The 16,238-nt window shown below is 47.5% G+C and overlaps 1 protein-coding gene across 1 annotated transcript in view; it reads left to right on the plus strand.

The window, feature by feature from the left end:
• Positions 1 to 15,847, plus strand: part of SZRD1 (SUZ RNA binding domain containing 1) — a 29,312-nt gene extending 13,465 nt beyond the window's left edge. The window contains exons 2-4 of the mRNA XM_049878040.1: positions 9,242 to 9,291; positions 11,120 to 11,371; positions 12,739 to 15,847. Of these exons, the coding sequence (XP_049733997.1) occupies positions 9,242 to 9,291; positions 11,120 to 11,371; positions 12,739 to 12,841 (405 nt within the window). The 3' untranslated portion in view covers positions 12,842 to 15,847. The remainder of the gene's footprint in view (positions 1 to 9,241; positions 9,292 to 11,119; positions 11,372 to 12,738) is intronic.
• Positions 15,848 to 16,238: the final 391 nt, after the last annotated feature.

Raw genomic sequence — 16,238 nt, forward strand, 5'->3', positions numbered from 1 at the left:
AGGAGCCATTCCGGTTTTATTACTCGTAAGACTATGTATGTGAAAGCTGGACAGTGAATAAGGAAGACCGAAGAAGAGTTGACGCCTTTGAATTGTGGTGTTGGCGAAGAATATTGAATATACCATGGACTGCCAAAAGAACAGACAAATCTGTCTTGGAAGAAGTGCGGCCAGAATGAACCTTAGAGGCAAGGATGGTGAGACTGTGTCTTACATACTTTGGATCAGTCCCTGGAGAAGGGCATCATGCTTGGCAGAGTACAGGGTCAGCGGAAAAGAGGATGACCCTCAACGAGGTGGATGGACACAGTGGCTTCAACAATGAACTCAAGCTTAACAACAATTGTAAGGATGGCGCAGCACCAGGCAGTGTTTCGTTCTGTCGTGCACAGGATCGCTATGAGTACATGGCACCTAACAACGACAACGGCACCCAGCAACAAGGAGACTGATTTGTTCGTTTATCTGATATCTACAGTATTCTTCATCAGCACCACAATTCACATGCATCAATTCTTTTTGTCTTCTGTTTTCATTGTCCAGCTTTCACATGCATATGAGGCGATTGAAAAGGCTGTGGTGTGGGTGAGGCACACCTTAGTCATCAGAGTGATATCTTTGCTTTTTAGAACTTTAAAGAGGTCTGTATTGGAAACCCTGGTGGTGTAGTGGTTAGTGCTACAGGTGCTAACCACAAGGTCTGTAGTTCGAATCCACCAGGTGCTCCTTGGAACCTCTTTGGGGCAGTTCTCTGTCCTGTAGGGTCTCTATGAGATGGCATTGGGTTTTTTTGTTTTGTAATCAGTCTTTTGTTTTTTGTGTTTGTGTGTGTGCGCGCATGCGCGCGCATTCTAGGTGAAAGCTTATGGAGCAAGTTAGTTACTCATTAAACAATTAATACACATATTGTTTTGTAACATTGGCTGTCAGCCCCGCAATGTGTCATTGTTTGTTTTATAGGCCTGTCTAATTTTTTTTTTAATTTTTATTGTGCTATAAGTGAAAGTTTACAAATCGAATCAGTCTCTCGTACAAAAATTTATATACACCTTGCTATATACTCCTAATTGCTCTCCCTCTAATGAGACAGCACACTCCTTCCCTCAACTCTATTTTTGTGTCCGTTCAGCCAGCTTCTGACCCCCTCTGCCCTCTCATCTCTCCTTCAGACAGGAGATGCCAACAGAGTCTCATGTGTCTGCTTGATCCAAGAAGCTCACTCTTCACCAGTATCGTTTTCTATCCCATAGTCCAGTCCAATCCCTGTCTGAAGTGTTGGCTTTGGGAATGGTTCCTGTCTTGGGCTAACAGAAGGTCTGGGGACTGTGACCTCGGGGGTCCTTCTAGGCCTATCTAATTTTTGGCTGATGGGTTCCCCAACTTTTTTTTTTTTTTTTTTTTTTTTCAGTCTGAAAAATCTTTTACTGAAGTCAAAATTTGTATGATAATTTAACCAAATTACAAAATTATCTCAACACCTCTACTTATACGTTAAAATATGACAAATAAATTCCTTTACAATAGAAACTTACACGTTGGCTATATTTTAGTCGTTAGAAGAATACCCAGTGTACTATTAATAAAAGGGTGGCAAATGTATGCAAATGCAACATATCCCCAGTCTTAAGCTGTGTTTTCCAACACTTTTGAGAAACAGTCTTAGTTCTAGAACATTTTGCAATCAAAGAGAGCGTTGATATTATCTATTGTTCTTACAATCTTGACAGAAGTTTTCTGCAGTTTGAAACTGAGAAAATGTAATCAGGTAATCACTTTTCTGATCTGCCAGGTGTCAAGTTCAAGAACTATTACATTAAAGTTCTTACGTTAACTTTAGTTGACAATATCTTACTAAGATCAGAATATCTGTTTGATATTTATGGTAAGATAAATGTGTTACAAAAAGGAACAAAGGACTGCCCGATTTTTATTATAAAATATATATATTTTTAAATAGAGTTTGACAGTTTATGTTTCTGTGCCCAATTACCACTTGTTGAATGGTAAAGAACTGCTTTCTAAAATGTGCACTCTGACTGCACCAATTGGCTTCCCAGCTGCCTGCTATTATTACACATGAGGTACTCTTTTTTTTTTTTTTTTTAATTTTTGTTGTGCTTTAAGTGAAAGTTTAAAAATCAAGTCAGTCTCTCATACAAAAATTTATATACACCTTGCTATATACTCGATGGCACTAGTTTTTTTTTTTTTATATACTCCTAGTTGCTCTCCCCCTAATAAGACAGCACACTCCTTCTCTCTACACTTTATTTCTGTGTTTTTTTTTTTTTTTTTTTTTTGGCCAGCTTCTGACCCCCTCTGCCTTCTCATCTCCCCTCCAGACAAGAGCTGCCCACGTAGTCTCATGTGTCTATTTGATCCAAGAAGCTCACTCCTCACCAATATCATTTTCTATCCTATAGTTCAGTCCAAGCCCTGTCTGAAGAGTTGGCTTTGGAAACGGTTCCTGTTTTCGGCTAACAGAAGGTCTGGGGACCATGACCTCCGGAGACCTTCTAGTCTCAGTCAGACCCCCCAACTTTTTAAATGCCCCTTCTTCTCTTCTCCATGAAAACTCTTTAAGTCACTGCAGCTTTTCCTGACTTCCCATGGCAGGATCAATCACTCCATTTCTCTTTCCATAACACTGCTCATACAACTAGTATGGCTACTGTGATTTGTTTATCTGTCTTCTCCCAGCTGGCTGGGCTGTCCTCTTTAGCAGGGGTTGCCTTACTGGGTCTCTGACATCTAGCACATTTTCTGCTTTTTAGTAGGTTCTGTGTAAATACTTGTCTCTGATTTTTTTTGGTCACAGTGGAGCAAAGGAAATGACCTTTGAGACACACTAATAAAGCCCAGACTTCCTTGAAGACGGAATTTTAGAACTATAGCTTGTGCCCTACAGTGACTCTGTTAATTAAGTTGGAAAGTCTACCCTTAGTGTCGGGGTAACAGAGGAAGGAGAATGTTTTGTGGGAAATGGAGCCCTCAAACAGACTAACCAAATCTGTATTAAAAGGCAAACCACCGAATTCATGGCCTCACTATGCCCGTACAGACCTTGTCTCTCAATTTCTGAATTCTGATTTTTTTTTTTAATTTATTAGATAATGTTTGCCCAGGAGTTAATTTCTTGGACCTGACAGTGACCCTGTAGAATCAAACCTGGGGTGATATGATTTCGGATGCTTCCCTCCCTGGGGTAGCCAGGGAGGTGGATTAACCCGCAGCATTGGAGATGGGCAGCCCTACCGGGGTTTAAGTCTCTGCCTAAACTGGACAATGTCCTACTACACTGCTGACATAAATCAAGCAGGGATGACATAAATAAATCGATACAAAAGTTGTGTGGAGGAGTCTCTATGGATTGGACGTCTGGACTCGAAATGGCAAGTGACAAACTTTAAAGGTACGGAGACTTTTTTACCTGATAGATTTAGACCATATTTTGCTGATGTAGATTGGTTCTACTTGAGATTTTTTTTTTTTTTTGCTTTATTCCTAAATGCTATTGGGGTCCTCACAGGAGGAGCTGGTTACCACTGAGATTTTTGGGATGGGAAACACAGGCTTCTTGCTCTAGAGGTAGTCCAGTAGCCAAGGGCCATGGGTGCCAATGTCCTACCTGATGAGACCCAACACGAGCATTGGTCTGCTCTGATGGGAGTTCGGGGCCAGAACAGATTGGAAGGTTCCAGTCCTGACTTCTAGCCTTTTTCAGAGTCTTTCTTTTTGCTTTTTTCTAAAATGGTGTGTTAATCAGGGCCCGTCAGGCTCTAATTCTGGGAGAAATCCTTGTATCCTCAGAGTGCTTGTCTGGTCTTCAGATCCTGTGCGTGTCTTCCTCACTAATTTTGAATTGCTAGACAAGATTAGTTGAGTCTGTGGGACGTATTGGTTCACCGGTGAGCTTTAGGACTAGTCACTATTCCTTACATTTAAGAAGAAAACGCAGAAAATGTCATCTTCTGAAATGGAAACTAACATAGAGATAAATTATCTGGGAAAATGTCCAGGGAAATATTCACTGAAATAGTAACTTTGTTGCTGATAAAAAAGAGGGTATTTCCTGACTCATAGCCAGGAACCGGGGTGCCTCTTTAGCCTCTGTCTAATATAGGATTACTTGGATTCTTAGTTGTGTTTTGGTTGCATTGGCGACCAGAGTATTCTATTGTAGAGGGAGTGATGCAGTGGTGGAGCAGGACAGTTTGTTCCTTTGGCTGGGGTACTGAGGCACCAGGAGGAACTATTACTTCTGCCCCAGAAAGGAAGGCCCTGGGGAGCAGCAAGTCATGCACCGGAAGGGTTAACAGTGAGCATTCGGGTTTGTTACCACTGTCTTCTCTGAGCTTGGCTAATTGGAATCAGTCTCCCCCAGACCAGCATCACCCCTATGTGAATTGAGGAAGTCTGAGGAAGTACAGCTGTGATGATGCTGTATTTTGCACCAAGGCTCAAAATAGCCTGTTTATTTCTCTTCTTCCTTTCTTCCTCCCCTCTTCCCTTTTCACCTTTCTTCTTTCCTTTCTCATCCACCTGTTAAAGTTACAGGAGGGAGCCTGCCTTTGTTATCTGCCCTCCCTTCTTGGAGAAGCTCCCTGTCCTCTTTGTTTCCTTTGTTCCTTTCTTAGATTGTAACTCTGTGTCATAGTTTCCTAGGGCTGCCACAACAAAACCTCACAGTGGGTGGCTTTAAAGAACAGAAATTTATTGTCTTACAGTTCTGGGGCCTAAAAGTCCAAATCATTGTATAGTTGTGCGGATTCCTTCTGAGGGTTCAGAGAGGATGGGCGGCATGCCTTTCTCCTAGCTTCTAGAGGCTGCTGGCAGTCCTTGGAGTTCCTTTGCCGCTAGTATGTGTATCTTCACATGTCATCTTCCCCCTGCTGACTCTGTCTCCGTAGCTGTTCTTCCCTTCTATGAGGCACACCTTACAAAAGAAAACCCCTACTTGCAAACAAGGTCACATTCACAGGTTGGGGTTAGGGCTTCGGCAGTTCAATCCATACCACTGTGTAACAGGCAGTTTGAGGTATCCTATTTGAGATGACCTTATCCCTTTTTTTTTTTTTTTATCCCTAGTAACTCACATGCCTCCGTCTCCCAGCTTTCTGCCGGGGCTAACACAGCACTTCGCTGCGTCAGCTTCCAGTGACCGCTCTGCCTTCTTGCAGATGTTGACATCTGATTTCATTCACCTTGTGGTGGTGGCCTCTCCTTTACCCCTCCCATAGAGAACCAGCCTTGTCCGGAATCTCTTCCCCTCTCCCACCCCAACTGGTTCTCCAAGACTTCTGCCTCCATTTTTTCCTTCTGGCTTTGTTTTCGAAGACAAAAAACCAGCAACTCACTTTTCTAGAGGTGCAGCCCCACAGGTTAAGGGTGAGGGTGATATCTGTGTTTGGCAGCAACAGTTCTTTGCTTAGGATTTGGACCCCAAAAAGAGGAGCTGCCCCTCTAATCAGAGCACAGAGTATCATCTTATGGAATCTGCTTCGTGCTACTTAGCAAAAAAAAAGCCTTTCTAGCAGGAGAAGCCATCGGAAAAATAAACTTTATTCTTTAGCAGCTCCAGCCTGATGTGCTTGTGTCCTAACACCTGTCTTCTGCCCTCGTGACCCTTCCTTGCTCCCTGCAGTCATGATTAGCTTATGGGCTTTATTTCACTAGCCATGGAGGTTGGGCCTCCAACACAGGGGACTTAACCAGACTAACCTGCATCATTGTTTAAAAAAAAAATAAAGGAGGTGCCATTAGGTGCTAAGATTTGTTGTTTCAGCTCCTCATTAGATGCTTCCTCTCGCAAAATTCTGAGGCCTGTTTAATTCCATTGGGCTAGTACGGCACTGGGTACTGGGTTTAGTGTATCTCTAGGAGCCCTGGTGGCGCAGCAGTTAAGCACTCAGCTGCCAACCAAAAATCAGCAGTTCAAACCCACCAGCCACTCCACAGGAGAAAGATGTGGCAGCAGTCTGCTTCTGTAAAGATTTCAGCTTTGAAAACTGTATGGGGCGGTTCTTCTCTGTCCTGTAGGGTTGCTACCATGGTCGAGTTGATTTCGACTCATAGCGACTCTGTAGGACAGAGTAGAACTGCCCCCATAGAGTTCCCAAGGAGAGCCTGGCGGATTTGAACTATCGACCCTTTGATTAGCAGCCGTAGGGTTGCTGTGAGTTGGAATTGGCTCAATGGCAACGGGTAGTGCATTTCTAGGAGCCCCTGGGTGGCGCAAACAATTAAGCACTTGACTAGTAGCCGAAAGATTGGCAGTTCAAACCCACGCAGATGTGCCTTGGAAGACAAGCTTGGCGGTCTGCTTCCGAAAAGATCACAGCCTTAAAAACTCTGTGTAGCCCAGTTCTACTCTGCACACATGGGGTCACCATGAGTCGGAATCCACTCGATGGCGCCTAACAAAACAACAAAGTGTGTCTCTGGAGCCGACAAGCATTCTCCTTGTAGTGTGCTCTGTAGGGAAGTTCAATGTGGTCCAGCTTTTCAGAGCATGAGTCTGAGAGTGGATTGATTGTAAGACCATATCTGAGGAGAAAATGGACTGACTCATGATACCTGGACAGACTCCAGAGTGAGAGGCAGTGTCCTCTCGGCTGCTGGCAGAGCATGCCGTCTCCTGCCTGGACAGCTCTGAGCACGCTGGGGCCCAGGCTGACCATCTGGGGGTGGCCAGGATCAGCTTTCCACCAAAGCCGCTTGGGTTTAGATCCTATTCTCTAATGTGATGGAAGAATCCCTTCCCAAGTGTGATAAAACAGTCCTGCCTGATGTGACAGAGTTTGATGGGAGTGTTACTTATTGGAGTGGCAGGGAGCAGTGTGAAATTGGGAGGAGAGAGGATCCATTTTAGTGGCTTTTACCAATATTCCCAGGGATTTGAGCAATTATGGGGTACGACAGCATGAGGTGGGGTCTTAGTTCTAGCGTTGCCTGTGCAGTTTGCTACTTTGTAACCTTGGACAAATTTCTTAACCTCTCTGAGCCACATTACCCTCATCTGACCGGAAGGGATAAAAGCTACTTGATCAAACAGGGTTGGTGAGAGGAGAAAACCAGTGTTGAGAAGTGTTAAGACAGCCAGAAAGCATTATATTGATTTAAGGCATTATTTTAAAAACCAGTAATATTATATGATATGCTAAAAGTACTGGTCATGTTCTAGTTTGAGGACAGAGACACAGTTACTCAGACACAGGCCATAATGTCCTTTTGAAGGGCTTTTCCCACCCAGAATACATTTGCTGGGACTGGATACAGATTCCCTGTTGTCCCTAAAGCCCTGGAGAAAGAGGATGCAGTTTGCTGTCCTGAGAGGAAACCTGGATGGAACCTCTCAAGTTCAGTAATGAGAGGTGTGTTCATGGGCTTCCCAGCCCCACAGGCTTGCTGATACCTTCAGAATATAATAGGCTGTCTTTGCCTAAATACATTTTGGGTCTTTCATGAAAACAAAAAATTTAAACACAACTCAGCACCAATCAGAATGTGTGTGTCATCTGGTTTTGTTTACAGGAGACACAAGTAAGGACATAGAAAGGTGGAATATAAAAGATGGGGAAAACGTTCTAGGAAATAAAACCAAAAGAAAGCTGGCATAGCTTTACTAATATTAAACAGGAGATTTTTAAGGCAAAGAAGATCATTTCATAATAAACTATTTAATTTACCAGAAAGACAAATACTTGACCCAGTAGTCAATAGATCAGACAAAATAATCAGTAATAATTTAGAAGATTTGAACAATATCCACTTGAACTAATACACATTTATAGAACCCTGTACTCATCAGTTATAGAACATAGTTTTCAGCACTCACTTGTCATACTTGGCTGTGAGGCAGATCTCAGCAAATTTCGAATTTCAAAGCCTTGTTACTTACCAAGGTTCTTAATGTTTTATGAATGATGGTCCCCTTTGAAAAATCCCATCCATCTTGTAAATCAAGATTTCTCAACCTCAGCACTGTTGACATTTTGGGCCAGATAATTCCTTGTTTTGGCAGCTAGGGAGGCTGTTCTGTGCATTGTAGGATGTTTAGAAGCATCCCCGGCCAGAAACACCCCCACCACCACTAGTCTTAACCACCAAAAGTGTCTCTAGAGATGTTGCCAAAAAAGTCCTCTGGGGGGCAGAATCATTCCCCACCCACCCCCCACCCCCTGCCCCAGAACCACTGTTAAAGGTTCCTCCAGACAAACACATGGTTTTGCATGTGATTTCTCCCCTCTGCAGTAGCTTAGGTTGTCTTGTCCTCGCTGAGGATGGTTGAGGAAGGGAGGCGTTTTCTAAGGAAAAGCAATGGGGCACCCAAGGAGTCTAGAGGTTTGGTCTTTGGTCTGTGCACAGCTTGCCATGGTCCAGTGTGTGGACTCTTGCACCTGAGTGTGTGGAGGTGTCAAGGTGTTCCTGGTGCTGAGGGCCTGAGGGCTCAGACTGCCCAGCCAGTCCGTCAAACATTAGGCTTGTTTCTAGGCCTTTTGTCAGGTGCTGGTCTCAGAGAGTTCAAGTCCGTAACAGTAAAGAAATAAATTATAAACAACTGATATATGTGAATATGAAGGATTATAAAAGAGAAAGCTTATGTCTGAGAAACAGGGGATTAACTGTGTTTATGGGATCAGGGAGGAGTTTGCTGAGGAGGTGGTAGACGTCCAGGCCGGGTTTTGAAGGATAAAGGGGAGTTTGCATGGGAGGAGGACATTGCAGGCAGTGGAACGGCACACCGGATTCTGGGGCTAATAACAGCTCAGTATTGCTGTAGCGCAAAACAGGAAGCAGGAGATAAAAGACAGAAGGTGTGGATAAAACCATTATTAGCTTGGATTTGATCCTGCAAGAGGTTGAAGGATATTAAGCAGGGAAGTGACACAGTTCGATTTGTGTTTAGAAAGCTCATTTGAGTGGCTCTTGAAAGATAGTTTCTAAGGGGGAAATTGGAGGCCAGGAGACTAGTTGGAGGCTCTTCCAAGAACCCAGCTGGACAGTGAGGTCTAGAATGATTGCTGTGGCCATGGGGACAGAAGGGAGACGGATCCACAGAGGGAGTCAGGTCCCCAAACCCAGCATCCAGTAAAGGAAAGTCTGCATCATTACCTCAAAAGACACAGTCGTGTTCCTGGCCAGAGAGAGGACATTGTCCTTAGCTCTGAAAATAAAGATGTAAGCTTTATTTGAGAGAGATTTTTTTTTTCCACTTTTTATATACATTTTTTTCCTCTAGGAAATAGACAGACGGTTGGAAAAAAAACTGAAGATCACACAAAAGGAGAGGTAAGGCTGCTATGTGGTCTGAGGGCTCATGCTCTCTGCCGTTTGAGAGCTGGGCAGTCATGGTGTGCTCCAGCTGGTCACAGGGTCAGCAGGTCAGGCTCCTCTGGGCAGCGAACCTTTCCCTCTGAGGGGGAGAGCAGGACTTGGTGGCTTGAGGCTTTAGGTGTGAGTCTGGGGTGTTACACCTGACTCCTACCTTAGTGGGCCCCTGCGTGAGGTGGTGTGATGGAAACGGGGCTGGTGACAAGTTGGAAAACTTGGGTTTTAGGCCTGGCTCAGCCCCTAATTGTTTTCAAGTTTGGGACAAGTTGTTTCCTCCTCTGGACCTCAGTTTCTTTCTCTGTGACATAGTTGGTTGGACAAATAATTTCTGTGGGCTCTTTGTGACCTGGTGGCTTAGGGTGTTACGAGAGACCATAACACCTGGAAGAAAAAAAATTCTTGAAAAACCTTTAAGGATAGCTTTGTTTCCCACCCAGACAGTGGAGGAAGTGAGTTTCCAGAGCAGGTGAAAGTTGACCTCAGCAGTCTGTCTTTGGGCTTAGGTAACCTGTCGGCTTCCCACAGGAACAAGCAGCAGGGAGGAGGGGGATAGAGCCTGTCTGGATTTGCGTAATGGGCTGCACAGTCATCCCCCAGGGAATTCTGGGATGCCCTGCTCACCCGCCAGCTTTCCTGGCTCCCTGCCTCTTCGATCAGCTTGCTGGCTCCTTGTCTACCTGCTCATCTCAGCAATGACCCTAACTCCTGATTACAGTCCATTTTTCCACGCCATCCCTGGCCTGCCCAGGACCTGTTCCAACTCGCCCTGGCAACAGCCGAGCTCCTCCAGTCCTGCCCCATCTGACGACAAAGGCTGTGAAAACAGTCCCCTCTAGGCCTCTTTGCTTCTGAAGAGAAGCTGGTTAACTGCTCTGAGGAGGGTCTGTGTGGCTTTTGTGGGGTGGTCATTCCCCCTGGATCCCTTTCTTCTTCTGTGCTCTTCTTCCTTCCCTTCCTGTGTTATTTATTCCTCTTTGTTTTGGTAGACTGTGGGTTTTTATTCCACCTCTCCTGGTGAACACATCACCAGCTTTGGGCAGTGCTTCCCTCTCGAACATTGCCAACCACTGTCTCTAGCTAGGATCGTCCCTCTACCCTAGCCCCGCCGCTGTCAAACAGGCCAGAGAGTCCTGACGAGGGAGATTTCTCTGCTCGTGAGCTCTGTTGAAAAGGTGATTCAGTTGTCTGACGTTGCTTGTGTCTGGGAGGCACAGACCTCACACTCACCAGAGGGCTGAGTCAGTTTGGTAAATCCTGTCTTCATGCCAGGCTGGCATGGTGTAGCAGGCACCTTTGTAGTGTTAGGCTGGTTTGAGCATGTGTGGTGGAAGATGTTGGCTGGGAGCAAGCACTTTGCTGACCCCAAGTTAAGGGGCTCCCACCTCACCAGCCTGTTACATTGTGGCCTGTGTAGGGAAGCTCGGGTCTTAACTGAAGTCATTGGATTCTGGACATGAAATGTTTTGCTACAGGGGCCAAACCGTGATTGGCATGACTGTAATGATCGTGGGGATAGAAGTCCCAGAATGAGGTGGCATGCTAGCCGCCTTTGCCAGGGGTAGGCCTGAGGATCAGTTCCTGTGGACTCCATGAGCTTGTGGCATGTTTGCTCTTCTGAGAAACTGTTAAGGAGTGGGAGTTTGATAGGTCTGGTCAGAGGCCAGAAAATAGTAGAATTAGGAGGGGGAGGGAGAGGAAAAGTGATGAAGGGTGGGTGTGGGGCTTGGAAGGGCCTCTGTCATCATGCAACAGGATTTGTGAAGCTGTGTTTTTTCTTTGTCAGCAGGAAATCCAAATCTCCTCCCAGAGTGCCCATTGTGATTCAGGACGATAGCCTTCCCACGGGGCCCCCTCCACAGATCCGTATCCTCAAGAGGCCCACCAGCAACGGTGTGGTCAGCAGCCCCAACTCCACCAGCAGGCCAGCCCTTCCGGTCAAGTCTCTAGCGCAGCGGGAGGCGGAGTACGCCGAGGCCCGGAAGCGGATCCTGGGTAGTGCCAGCCCCGAGGAGGAGCAGGAGAAACCCATCCTCGACAGGTGAGTGTAGCTGGCAGGGCTGACCAGAGACAGTCCGCCCTTCTGAGGAGGAGAGCAGTCTGTCTTCGTGGAGAAGAATGTGAAGCACGCACAGTCAGGGCTGGAACCATCACAGCTTTAGCTGCCCATCCCAGCCTGGCTGGGCTAGTTAATTGTCTTGCTGCATTGGCTCAGGGGCCAGGGCCGCTCCGAAAGCCCTAGAGGGTGCTTTGAGGAGGTCCCAATTTGCTGGCATGCTGCCTCTGCAGGTTAAAGACCTGGACTCTGGAGTCAAAATCTGCAAGGTTTGAGTTCATCTCTGCTGCTTACTATCCTACTTGACCTCTGCCTTAGTTGCCTAATCTGAGAAATGGAGATAATGATAATACCGGTGTCACCAAGTTGCTGTGAGATCAGATGACTAAATGAGTGTAGAGTGCTGCTGAGAACCCTGCCTGGCACAATGGAAGTGCTCAGTAAGTGCTCAGATACTGTTATCTTCAGGGTCTTAGAATATCCCACTCTTATGTTTTTGTGAATTTCCTAAATTCTTTTTGACTTGGCATTTTTTTCTCTGTAGTCCTAGAGATTGCATTATATAAGTTTGTCACCTTCTGGTAGTAAAACAGTATTTTTCTAACTTCGAAGGGCCTCTTTGGCTTGGGATTCTGGGATTTGGAGAACCAATCTGTGTACCTTCTTTCTGTCCCTTTTTTTTTTTTTTTTTTTTGATGAACCAGAAGAAACCCGTTGTCATCAAGTCGATTCTGTCATCAAGTCAATCCTATAGGAGACAGTAGAACCGCCCCATAGGGTTTCCAAGAAGCGGCTGGTGGATTCGAACCACTGGTTAGCAGCCAAGCTCTTACCCACTGTGCCATCAGGGCTCCTTTCATTTGGTAGACATCCATTATCTCTCCTCTAAGCCTCTCTTTCCAGAGTGGAAAAGGTCTGTTTCCTTTAGTCTTCCATAGTAATATGAGTCAGTCGTTGACCATGTAGTCTGGAAAAAAGCAAGAGGGCAGAAGTCATGGGTGCCGTGTCACCCTGCTAAGCTCTTGCTTAGGGCTCTTGACCCTGACCTGACACTCTGAAGAGCCTGTGCCATTAGGTTCTGTAGCAGATGTGCTGTCCTTTGTCGCTGCCTCTGGGGGCAGGAATGCTGCAGCAGCTAGAGGCGGACATGGACCTCCAGCCCCACCTGCCTACAGGGACCTCCCAACTTGGAGATGCCCTCTGTGTGCTTGCCAAAGAAGCAGGGTCAGCGAGCCAGAGTTGGCTGGTAACCACCATGACTTCTGCCTCAGCCACAAGCGTGGCTGGTTTTGAGATTTGGGGACATGTTTTATATCCTCTTTCAGGCTTTCTTCTGATCTTCTTCCCTTCAGGCCAACCAGGATCTCCCAGCCTGAAGACACCAGGCAGCCCAATAATGTGATCAGACAGCCTCTGGGTCCTGATGGGTCACAAGGCTTCAAACAGCGCAGATAAATGTGGGCAAGAAAGGATGCCGCCACTGCTGCCATCACCGCCTCCTGGGTCGTCTGCCACGGGTCGCACTGCCGTGGCAGACAGCTGGACTTGAGCAGAGGGAACGACCTGACTTACTTGCACTGTGATCCCCCTTGCTCCGCCCACTGTGACCTTGAACCCCATGCACTGTGACCTCTCCCCTTGCCCCTCTACCCCCGTGATTGGCACGTCAACAAGGGCTGTCCCAAGTCAGTGGAAAGGGAAAGGGTGAGGGCTAGGGGAGGGTTGGGGGGAACCCACCAAGGACTCAGAGTAGAGTCAGACAGTGCCACTTGGGGTAAAGCTAGTGCCAGCAATAAGTTTATCATGCTCATTAATCTGGGATTTCAAAACACAGATGAGAACCTCCCTCCAAGTGCATGTCTTCATCACTTTAAAAGCAAGTTCCATTTGAAAGTATCCTTTCTTCCCCCCGCCCAACCATTTTTGTTTGTTTATACAAATAATCTGATTTGCAAGAAAAAGTGCATGGGAGGGGTTTTAGCATTTTGATGAATTTTTAATTGAGAAAGGGTAGTTTGGTAGTCTACTTAAAAATGTTTCTGGGAAATTCACTAGAAACATTAACCAATAGGATTTTGGTGAGCTTAGCTTCTTCTATATTCCTACTGCCGCCCAGAAAAGGGGCAGGGCTCTGCAGCCCCCAGGACACATGAGTACCCATGCCTATACCTCCCTCCCCAGCTAAGTCCCAGGGCAGCTTAGCCTTGCCTAGAGACTGGGCTAGCTCTATAGGCTCAGAGAGCCTGGGGAGGGTGCAACCCCACCTCTAGTATTTTGGGAGATAGGGAAAGTGAACAGACTTCCCCTACCCATACCCCTCAGGGTGGTTCCCTACCAGCCAGGCTTGCTACTTCCAGGAGAGAGCCCAGGTCAGAGAGTGATTCTGCCCTCCTGGGCTTAAAAGTAAGAGATGTGAGGCTTGTTCAGTGTTTTATGTCAGCACAAGGGAAGCCAGAAGAGAGTCAGGCTCCAGAACGCTGAGCCTTCTGGCTGGAAGATGGGTAGGTCTCCCTCTTCCCGCAAGGCTTGAACTCCCCAGGGTCTGTAGCGCTCCATCTCTGTTGATGGCACCAGCTCAGTAACTATACCTGGTGCCCTTCCTTTTTGAAATCAGTACCTTAGGAGCAATCCATCCTGAATAAAGTTGGGATGAAAGGAAAAGCTTTGCGTTGCAAAGATTGGTGATGACAGACTGGTTCGCCAGAGGCCTAGGCTACCCCTCACCCCTTTTTCCAGAGCAAGGGCCTGAAATGAAGGCATTTTTCCTCCGTCCCTGGAGCCGGGAGATTTTCTTTGCTCTTGAGGTGGAAGAGGCAAAGAGGACACTGCCCAGAGGACCTGTGTAACGTGTGCTCTCTGGCTCCTCTCAGGCTGTCTGGCCTCTTCTGTTGCACTGCGCCTTATCCCTCAGCCAGCCAGGCAGCCTCCTCACTCCCAACCAGCAGGTGGGTTTTGGAGTGGTTGGTATGACATTTTGCAATTAGGGCAGGTTGTGGTGGTGGCCGTGGTGGCCAAGGTGGCAAGCTAGGTTTAGCAGGCTCACTCTGCATGGTTTAGCCTTGCCCTGTGGGAATGGTAGGCCAGACCCAGCTGGTCATGTCCCACCACACCTCCCGTGGGAGGAAGGGCTAGCCAGTTGAGTCAGTGACTAGTGCATAACACAGCCTTAAAACTGTGTGAAGCCAGGAGATTGTGAGCAGAGCTGAAACCAGGCTCAGTCTGTGAGAGCCAGCAGGTGGTTGAGTCATGCCCACAGCTGTTTTTGAGGGGGAGTTACCTCAACAGTGGGCAAGGGAGAATGTTGGCTGCTATCTTTATAGTTCCACTGCCCTGACCAAGTTTCTGCATTCTAAAATGTGTAGTTTTGGCCATCCCTCATGTAATAGTGGTCTCTGCCCCAAGGCGAGATTGCCCCTTCAGTGGCAGAGGTAGGCCAGGTGGGAAGACCAGAGGTGCTGATTGCTCAGCCGTGGGGACCACCTGTTGCTTGGCCCCCTTCCCCTACTGGGAGACAAAGGGAGGGCTTACTGACTGGTGTGTGCAGACTGAGGGTGTGGCAAGGTCTGGTGCACCCACCTCCCTCTGGCCAAAGATGGGGCTCTGCCCAATGTGTGCGTGTCACACCCACCAGCAGTCATGCCCTGGCTTTCCAGACGGAGAGGTGGCAGGCAGAAAAAAGCAAACAGGAAACTGTTATGTTGGGGGAGGTGGGAGGGGAGATGGGAGAACGGTTTGGATTTGTTTTGTTTTGTTTTTGTAGTTGTCTGTAACTTTCCTTAAGTGCTTTTTTTTTTTTTTTTTTAAGTAAGCTGCAGGCTTTGGCTTGGAAAACCCCAGGGGGATGGGGGGCAGAAACTTGAGGCTGCTGCCCCTTTATCTGCCTTCACGGTACTGTCCCCTTCCCCCAGCTCCTCCGTGACCCTATAATCCAGGCCTCAGACCTTCCAGCTAACCGCTTCCCATGAGCCACTATGATGTCAGCCTATAACCAAAGGAGCTGGGGGTCCGGGCCTGGTGACCAACCCTTCTCAGCCCACTCAATCAGGGTGCTCCCCACCTGCAGGCAGGAGGCAACACCCTATCTGCTACCATCAGACCCTTCCAGAGCCCACCTCCCCTGCCCAGCCCTGCCCTGTCCAGCCCAGCCATACCCTGCTCTGCCCCATCTGGGCATGCTCTGCTCAGGGATGGGCCGGCGGGGCTACATCCAGCCTCCTTGGTAAGCAGAGACTCAAGAAACCTCTGGGGTCCTGCTTTCTGGTCGTGTGATCCCAGGGGTACGCATGAGCCCCTTAGGTGTCTGACCCGAACGGCATGGGAGGGAGGGCCGCACCCCTGCAGTCCTGTTCTGCTCGTGTAGCAGGCAGCTGCCCACCCCCACCCCACCCTGCACCGCGGGCTCCTGAGTTGGCAGATTAAGCATTTTATAAATTGTATTTTAAATACATGTTTTAAACTTGTCAGCACCTTGTCCTCATTTCAGTCCCTGGCCTGCTAACCTCTTGCTGTGGCTGCTTATTTAACCACCAGGCTACCTCTGCTTGGTCCCAGGGAGGGTCTGGGATGGTGCATGCAGTGGGGAACAAGGACTCACTCCTTTAGGATTCCAAGGGAAGAGACCTCTGGGTTCTGGGGCTCTGTTGATGAGAACGTGACTAGGCCGCTGCCTGCTTGTTCATAAGGTCTGCCCTTCAGGGGCTTGGCTCTTTCTCAGGCACTTGCCTGATGTTCACCACTCCCTTTGAGCAAGTAGGGCTCCTAATCTGAGGGGAGAGACCCCTATCTGAGGAGAGGCCCAGCTCTGTGCTTTGAGCGTCCACAGAAGGTAAAGACTTTCCACCTTGGAGGGCAA

This window comes from Elephas maximus, chromosome 3 (genome assembly GCF_024166365.1).
Source record: "Elephas maximus indicus isolate mEleMax1 chromosome 3, mEleMax1 primary haplotype, whole genome shotgun sequence".
In the NCBI taxonomy this organism is placed as follows: domain Eukaryota; kingdom Metazoa; phylum Chordata; class Mammalia; order Proboscidea; family Elephantidae; genus Elephas; species Elephas maximus.